The sequence below is a fragment of the Haemaphysalis longicornis genome, unplaced genomic scaffold (genome assembly GCF_048455015.1).
Source record: "Haemaphysalis longicornis isolate Haplotype H1 unplaced genomic scaffold, Haemaphysalis longicornis Haplotype H1 scaffold_6, whole genome shotgun sequence".
NCBI lineage: Eukaryota > Metazoa > Arthropoda > Arachnida > Ixodida > Ixodidae > Haemaphysalis > Haemaphysalis longicornis.
The window spans coordinates 51,457,745-51,466,912 of NW_027526407.1; the positions used below are offsets into that span (position 1 = coordinate 51,457,745).

The 9,168-nt window shown below is 47.6% G+C and overlaps 1 protein-coding gene and 1 long non-coding RNA gene across 2 annotated transcripts in view; both read right to left on the reverse strand.

Annotated features, from left to right (window-relative positions):
- The window catches only part of LOC144142648 (uncharacterized), a 30,374-nt gene extending 23,986 nt beyond the window's left edge, over positions 1 to 6,388 (reverse strand). Inside the window, exons 1-3 of the mRNA XM_077674299.1 lie at positions 6,200 to 6,388; positions 4,561 to 4,781; positions 1,808 to 1,965 (exon numbers count right to left, since the gene is read on the reverse strand). Coding sequence (XP_077530425.1) covers positions 1,808 to 1,965; positions 4,561 to 4,781; positions 6,200 to 6,241 — 421 coding nt within the window. The 5' untranslated portion in view covers positions 6,242 to 6,388. The remainder of the gene's footprint in view (positions 1 to 1,807; positions 1,966 to 4,560; positions 4,782 to 6,199) is intronic.
- A 964-nt stretch (positions 6,389 to 7,352) lies between these two features.
- On the reverse strand, positions 7,353 to 8,873 carry LOC144142649 (uncharacterized). Its single transcript, XR_013317017.1, has 3 exons — positions 8,729 to 8,873; positions 7,522 to 8,631; positions 7,353 to 7,461 (listed from the first exon to the last, which is right to left on the reverse strand). It is a non-coding gene; the product is annotated as an uncharacterized LOC144142649 (long non-coding RNA).
- Positions 8,874 to 9,168: the final 295 nt, after the last annotated feature.

Consider the following 9,168-nt stretch of genomic DNA (forward strand, 5'->3'; position numbering starts at 1 on the left):
ATGTGCATATCTGCATAGGTGTAGCTTGACACTTTAACGTTGTTTAGCGAGGAGTAAGTGCATGGAAACCTGTTTCTCACATACAACTGCACAAAAATTCCGATAAGAATCTTTCCATGTAACCCAAACCAGTTCAAAAATTGTGCATAAACAGAAAGGGAATAAAAAAATAAGACACAGCAAACAAATATACCTACAAATTGTGTATATTAAAGGAATCCCACAATTCTGACTGCACGTACCCACTTCAAAGAACAGCTAAGGCCCAAAGCTGGCTTAGTTGGTTTGGATAGAAATCCGCTATTACTAGCAAACAAAGAATGACAGCAGACTCACAGGGCTCCTGGAACACTGAAGTGAGTTGTAAGCATTGCTTAATCACATAAGCTATGTTCCAAGTTTCTTTCCAGACTTGCACGCATTTTTAAACGCGAAAAGTGTGCTCGAAAGCATCATTTCCCTAGCACCATCCTCTCCGCCAATTTGCTCACGTCAAGTAGACGACGAAGTCTGCAGGACAAACTATACCAGATTGCTAGCATGCTTAACCATTAAATCCAGTGCCTGAACAGACAAAAAAAAAGGGGGGGGGGGATCTGCTGTGGTGAGCAAGCATGAAAATCATTCTTCTGAAAGCTGAGATTGCATGAAAATGCACTGTGAAACAGTGTTACATCACTACAGTAGTCGGCAAATGGTGCATGATGTTCCTGATGCAGCCGATTACAGAACAACTAAGGCTGCAGACTTCCGCTAACTGGTCATACTACAACTTACACGAGTTATTCTGCACAACACAGCCACGAATAAGATTTAAACGAGCTCATTTTAGTGCCCCTTCAAACGCTTGTAGAACAGGGTCAATGAGGGCGTCCAATCTTTAGATTAGGTACTTTCTAAATATCGTAGCCCAATATTACTGCTCTACACTGACCACATAACTCCGGAACTCCTCTAAAAAAATGCTTTTTCTCTTTTCCCTTGTGCTCATAAAAATCCAGGCATTCTTTGTGCACTTATGCGCCGATGCAACACAGGCGATGAGGCACACCGTAGTGCAGGGCTCCGGATTAATTTCAACCACCTGGGGATCTTTAACGTGTGCCGAAATCTCGTACACACGGGCGTTTTTGCTTTTCGCCGCCACCAGAAAAGCGGCCGCCGCGGCCGGGAATCGAACCAGCGACCTCGTGCTCAGCAACACAACACCTTAGCCACTGAGCCACCGCGGCGGGTGGCACTGAAGCAATATAGTCACTATTGGCCAGCTTCGTTTGAGTTGCAGTGACAAAAACATTCCGTAGCCGCTTCCATTGAAACCACACAAAAGAAAAAAATCAGACAAAGAAAAAAAGGGGGGAATCTGCTGTGGTGAGCAATTAATGAACTGCTGTTCGGTGCGCTGGAAATAACTATTCCTTCCAGGCCTGAAAAGAGAAAATGTTACATTAGCCCCGCTACAGGAGACATTTAAGAAATGCTCACAATACTCAACAAACATAATCTCAGTTTTGCTATGGTCACAGAAGTAAATCACAGCCAGTTGCAACGGGCTCAACTGGCTGTAACAGGCTGCTGCAAATTTGACGTCTAGCGAGTGCCACGCACCACATTGTTTAAGATCCGCTGTCTTGTTTTATGCGTCACTTACAAAAGTTCAGTTCTGTTTGAGAAAAGTAGCATGGTTATCCAAGTCAGTCCCGCAAGGCATTTAGCGAAACAAATAGAATAAGGAAAGAACATGGATCTCTAGTTTTGTCTTCGTTGCACGGGGTAGCTACCAAGGCGCCCACACAGCACTACGTACCCGTGGCCTTGACACACGTTATTGGCGAGACGATCATGTCCTGAGCGCTCTGGACGATGTATGGCAACCTCGAGATCACACTTGCGGAGTACCAGCGCCTGTACACTGTGAACCAGTCGATCTCGGGGGCCTCCTCGGAGTCACCAGGTTCCTCCTCCCTGCGATTACGCCATCCAGTCAACCTCACTTGCATGGCAGCACTAATACAGTTCCCCGACCGCGTGCAGTGATCGCTTCGGTGAATGAGAGCAACCAACCTGCCACACTACTAAGTCCAGACGTCGTTCACAACACTATGACATGAAGATGCCAACATCGTGTCAATAATGATTGCGGTAATAGAAGTAACAGCCGCCGCAAAAGCATACGGACCGGTAAATGGATGCGGACTGGGAAAATGGGGGTGAAATTTAAGCATTAAGGGAGCTCGAAAGTTTGGGCTTGAAAGGTGGGAACCAGAAAAAAAAAAAAAAACGGTTTTGCCTTCCAGGCCCAAACTTCAAATAGTTCTAAATTCTGCTACAGACCAGATAGAATGGTAATGTCAGTCTTACTGCACTCCTTGATTTGTGCACAGTTCACTGGTACCTTGTGCAGCTGCATCACTCCAGCAGCTTGTTCACAAGAGCTGTCAAAAAATCAAATACCTATAAAAATCCGAATAAATGTGAACATAGTCGTTTTACACAAAAACAAATATTATATCTACAATCAGAGTAAAAAAACTACACATGTCCCCAATTTTTATGATCGTATTTGTAAAAATAAACGTTTTTGGTTTAAGACCAGTGTGCCTGCCCCCTTAAGGCAGCTAATGACATTTTCGCGGAGTTGCTTACACACTCACAAACGCAAACTACGTCAACTTGACCCACCCTTGCGTCACCTGCACAAGTGAGCACAGGCAATGCGATACTTTCCCCAGCATGCTCATACCGCCTTGGACTCCCACGATTCGTTGCATGAAAACTTGAATCGGTTTTGTTGTGGTGCCTTCTTGTTAGCCCCTCAGGTTGCGCTTGCAAATCCACTTTAAGCCAGCACCTGGGCTGAGAGGCGCACTGCATGACAGAGGTTTATGGGTTCATTCAGATCTCCCACAGAAATTTTTAACCAGCACCAAACCCCCTCAACCATGGGCAACTCTGTATTTTGCCTTCATCACACTGAATCCCATAGAACTCTCATGGCTGCTGCTTTCCAAATCACAAGAATTGAACAGAAGAAAAAAAAAAGGTACAGCTCAAAATTACGCGTGTTCAACCCTTCTGTAATGTTAAAAAAAAAAAAAAAAAAGAGGCCCGGCAATAAGAAGGATGCACCAGAAAGTTCTAGCTGTGCAGTCAGTCGAGGCTGCCCAAAGACACTTGACCCCTGACCTTCTAGCACTCCACCCAAAGTCCAAATTCCTGGCACTTTTAAAGATAGTGGACAGTCGCTGTGAAGCGGCACTCTCAGATAAGTTTATGATAACCTAAAACAAGGTTAAAGGTGTTTACATTTAAAGGTGCTTACATAAGGTATCACAAAATAGTGAAAGGAAAAGTTGGCTAGCTACACAAAACTACAGAGGTGGAGCTTTAACTGACGCAACATTCAAGACTTTAGTGCAATGTTGGCAAGTGTCACCAAGAAAAGCTGCGCAAGTTGAAAAAAAAAAAAAAAACAATTCCACCGAAACAATGAAGGAGAAGCTAGGAAGGCCTGTCACACATCAAGAGACAAACTGTTCTTGGTATGAAACAGAGATTTCACACTCCGTAAAGAAAGCGGACTAAGGGCTGGGTAAGAAGATTTTGAACAAACAAAATTGAGCAGAAATGGTTAGTTTTTTTTTTTTCTTGTGAGGGGCAGGTTGTGGGTATACGGCATTAAGTTGCGCATGGCTAACGGATGGATGCAACCATAAAAGTTAGCCACATATGTGCCATTGCATTTAAGAACAAATTCACCAACAAATTTCCTCCCTCTCAAGCATAGTAAGCTTGAAGTTTGCGCTGGGCTGGTTCAACATGATCACGCAAAATGATCTGGCCGCAAAGCAGCTTGCATACTTGAATAATTCAAGCCCGTGTGGCCGCACAACAACATCAGCGTAGAGATTAAGTTTACAGCCTCGTTATCCCTTTGTGGTGTTTTGCGCGTATATAACGGTTTTTATAATGAAAAACATTTTGTTAGAAATCAGCGTTGCGTATGCCCCCTTTGTTGCTTCCGAGAAGATTTTTCGCGCTCAAAAAGATAGTTCAAATCTTCAAGATATCATAGCTCAAATTAAGAAAGAGGAATGGACTTGGGCTGGCCATGTAGTGAGACGAACCGACAACCGGTGAACAATTAGGGTAACAAAGTGGATATACCAAAAGACGAGTCTAGAAGAAGGGGAAGGCCATTAACCTTAATGGAGGGATGTAATAGGGAAATTCGGAGAAATGGACTCGGACAGCGCAAGACATAAGCTTGCGAAGGTTAATGGGAGAGGCCTTCGTCCTGCAGTGGACCTAAATAGGATGTCGATGACGCTAGGGTTGAGGCCTGGGCAAGTTGGTTCATGACTTCGAAGGAGGGGAACAGCGAACAGATCATGGTTGTTGTAAGACAGCATCGTGTCGTTTCCTTCTACTCGTGCGCGTCAAAGTTTGCACTGTCCCCTCCTTCAATGTTGATGATGATTGTAGCACTGAAGTTATAGCCCTCCCCGTTTATATGAACTGAGAGCCAGTAAGTTTACTAAGACACAGACGTTTACTTACCTCGAGTCTCGGTGACCGAGCAGCTCGTCGAGTACCTCCGCATCGATCTCGGACCGGCACACCGCCTCCCAGTCTACGTGACCGTGTTCCAAGACCAGGGTGACCACTTCGCGCCACAGGTGGCACACTCTCGCACATCGCACGAGAGTCACGCCGTCCAGGTGCACCAATATCCGCACGAGCAGCTCGTTTGGTAGGCAGCTGATGGACGTCCCTTCGCACTGCAAACACAGGTCATGATACGTGGTTATAATAAATGACCTGCCACCAATGTTTGAGCACAGCTCAGTAGCAACCTGACACAACAAGCCCTAATCTTACTCATTCCGACATTTTTATGAACAAATCCTGATTCCCCCGACACCTTTAACGCGATTCTATGATGCTTCTTTGAAGAAAAAAAAGCGAAATATTGCAGCAGAAGTCCTTCGAGTGCACGGCAGTGAAAACACAAACCCAAATGCATCCACTACAACCAAACGAAGCACAGATTAAATCTTAGTACTGTAATAACACTATCAGTCACAGAGCTTTCGAGCCCGTCGTTGACGCCACACAAGACCCCAAACAGTTTGTTAGTGAAGCGCTTCTCAAAGTGACGGTTTCGCGGTGCATATTCTTTTGACACTGCTTCAGAATGGCGTCGTGTTCGTGCGGCGCTTTGGCAGCTCTTTTTTCGCGTATGCTGTCCTGCGTTCAGTCATTCCAGCCTAACGAGACCTTACACGTAGCATAACGTCGTCCGGTAGCCTCTGCGCACTCAACATATCATTTAGTTTTCTTAATGGCTTTAACCATCTCAATTTTTTTGTTCAGGTAACTACGGGGAAGCATCCCTGAGGAACACCCGTTACTGTTGAAGGATGGGCTCCTCGAACTTTGCGTGGGTGAAACGCTTCTTCAGCCGGTTCATCTCGGCGCGAATCAACTTCCTAGAGGAACACGTGCGAGTGATTTATGTTCACGAATCGACTTGACCTTACCCCCCATCCCTGCTACCAATCTCACGCTCCTCAATTTAACATAGCAAAACCTAGTAAGGTGCACAGCACGGTTAAGGTTTATAATACTATCCCCGGGCGGTGAACCACTAGCTGCTCAGACGATAATAAGTCTGAGCAGGGTAAAATACTCAGTGCTTCTGACAGGATAAGCCGACAGGTTGGCGGTTCACAGGAAATCACAAAGAGCTCCTCTGAGACGATCTGCTTGCGGTTTGCGTCACTTAGGCTCCTTGCAGCCGTTTTTCGCGTTGCCACCGTAATTGAGCCCTTCACTGAACATTTACGTACGACACTTGTCGCTGCCGATACTGAATCGCTAATCTTTGAGCACTTTGAGCACCGACACGCGTTGTAGCTCTGACTTCAACGTCCGCTCAAAAGCAACAGGTGTAATGGACTCTGTTGACACTTTGGTGCGGCAACCCACGGTTTATCTGGACACAAATGGGGGCAGTTAGAGTCACTGAGAAAACTAAACTGTACGCCGAGTATTACATTCTACTCTACGAGAGACAAGAACGTTCAGACTAGAGCCGCCAAATAAGCTCTAGTTCAGACTTCTGTTCGCCTGCTACTTTGCCGGCGGATAACGCTTAACTTTCCTCTACAAGTTGCACTCGACAGTCCCTGTTTACCTTTTCTTTTTCGCCGTCCGGGGTCAAATCCTTGGAGGACATGTTGCCTGGAATGACAACACTTTCACACCCACCACAGGACAAAGTACCCGCGTAACAACGTCGCTTCGTCAACGGAGCGCCATTGCCATTCCCACGGGTCCCAATCCGCACTCCTAGCGAATCATTTTTAAAATTGTCCGCACTCCTAGTGAGAATAAGTTTCAAAATTGTTCGCACTCTTTATTATTATTATCATTATTTCTTGCGTTGCGCGGTTGTTTGATGAGGTTTTGGAGCCCAGCGTGAAGCGTGGTTGAAGTTGCCAATGTCGCGTGCGTGTCTCAAATGCGTCGTCGTGTGCCTCTGCGTGGGTACGGTGAGCGCTAGCTGTATGAACCTTCGTACTGGACTGAAAGGAGGCTCAGGCTTGGGGAGCGTAGCTTGATGGAAAGCGCTTAAACTTAGACTGGTAAACAAGGACGAGAAAAACTACAACACAGGACGAAGCGCAAACTAACAACTGATTTATTTACGTGGATGAACATATATATACACACGTGCTTGTGTGAAAAGGAGACACAAAAAACAAAAAGATACAAAAAAGGTTTGAACGTGTGTGATTACAACTGCACACTGTGTACAAGGAGCGCGTGCTCAGTTCTTAGCGCGACAAGAAGTCTATTTCTCTTTTTGATAATGTTATAGATGGTGCGCTGGCGTGGGATGTTAATTTGCGAGTCACTTGCAATGTTTTCCCATGGATTTAGTTTTCGCGAACCAAACGTGCACACCACGTTCCGAATTTGTAGCGGAACCATATACATATATCGTGCGGGTAAAACGGGAATAAAACGAATGTACTGAAAAACCATTGACCAATTTGTTTCCACAAGGAACCGGTCCAGGATTATCCACCCCGGAATGTACTGAATTACTGATTATCCACCGTACTGATTATCCACCCCGGAATGTACCGGAATGTACTGAAAAACCATTGACCAATTTGTTTCCACAAGGAACCGGTCCAGGATTATCCACCCCCCCCCCCCCTCCCCCAACTTTATTAAGCGCCTCTAGGATTTGCTACAAGAGACCGACACACAACTAGACGTCGCTCAAGCCGGCAGAGCCAGCGAGCCACATCGACTGTGTAGGAAAGATTAGGCACCACTCCGGGTTTGAACAAGGTTTATTGATTTCAAGATAGCTAGCGTAGAACGGCATTCTGGACGGCTCGATGACGGCTGACGGCACCATCCTGGTGGTGGACAGGAGGCGGTCTGCAACAAAAGGCAGATCACGTTAGAGATGGTACGTTTTGGGAGATCAGCATTGCTTACCGAATGCGAACAGGGTTTAACGATTTCAAGACAGGCACAGCCGCGGACAGCTCGACTCGAACGGAATTCTGGACTGCTCGATGACGGCACCAGTACTGCTCGGCGGTTGCTGGGACGCATAGACAGGAGGCGATCTGCAACAAAAGGCAAATCACGTTAAAAATGCTACATTTTGGGAGGTCATCATTGCTTACCGAGTGCGGGGTCAGGATTACGCCTAACAGGAACGGGAAGGGACGCTGAAAGGCAAAGCAACACAGACGAACAACGACAGAACCACTTTTATTACCCGAAAACACCTCTGTACAGAACACGCGTCGTCGAGCTAGATAGGACAGATGTAGACGTGTACCTCCCTAGCCAGAAGAATAGTGAGTGTTTGCGTGAAGGGTACGGTGCAATGAGACACGACACAAGGGTCGGGGAAAAGGGAGGACGGGGGCGGAGCCGGACTCGAACCTGAAAGGGAACCGAGGACACCAATTCCACCACTTGCCTTTGCCACGACCCCACTTTGGAGCCGCGGACCGCAGAGCCGCGTTCCGTGCTTCAGTGGTGCTCGCTGAAGGTGGCGACTATTCCGAACGCCGTGCGAACCGAGGACGCGTGCCAGCGTAATGCGTTATCAAATATACCTCGGCTACCGCGGCGTTCGGAAAGGAAGACCGACTATCACCACAACTTGACGGGCTTCCGAGCTATAGTTTTACAATAGAGGCAGCGACGAAGGGCTTAAACCCCGCCACTGCGCCGCTGTCCCGAAAGCTACCGCCTACCGCGCACCGCAAAGCTTTGGTGACAGTCGGAGTCCCTGCGTCGCGACGGCCCAAGAAACGTCCGGCTACGAGGCGAATGTGCGCTCGGTTTGAAACTTAATTCAAATTCGCGGAATTCTGGCGTCGCGAAAAAAATTAGACGAAAGCCGGTTTCGTGGGCCCGCCGCACGTCGCCCCGGGCCTTTGGCCACGGAACTCACCACTTGGAAGAGTTGTCGGTGAAGCAGCCTACGCAGGTCCGCGAGGGAAGTTCGCAAGGGGCCCTCGTGGATGCGCTTGTCCGAGCGAGCCCGTTGGGAGCGGTGAATGGCACAGGCACAAAATGAAAACGACTCTAGAAAAAGAACATGGCAACCGTTGAAGAGTTAAAACCACTCTTTGCGCGAACCAAACTTCCCCGCTAGACAGTATCGCATCGAAAAAAAGCTCACCTATCCATCGACTCCACCCGCAGGCCGCCGAACCGTCTGCGTGCGATACGCAGCAGCCGGGCAAGATGGCGTACCATTTCGTGCGAAACGCGTTTATCAAAGCATCATAGAGCGCTGCTATTGGTCGGCCTTCGTCTACCCCTCCTCTCTTTCAACTCGCTATCGTCTTCCAGAACATTCTGCCAGTTGTAAAACGAAACGATTGAAAAAGACTTCCAACGAATTCCGCTCGTAGTTATCGCACCAAGTCGCGGCCGTGCGCGGTGACCGGAGCATGACAAGGCATTTTATGCTGCGTCACGGAGCAAGATGACCTATCTGCTTGGGGCATCTGCCTGCCTATCGCGCTATGCCGTTGCGTGTGTGCGAGTGGAATTTGCCTGGCGCGAATGCACGGTGCTCTCATGCTGCCGCCGCTAGCAACCGTCTTCTGCGGCTTT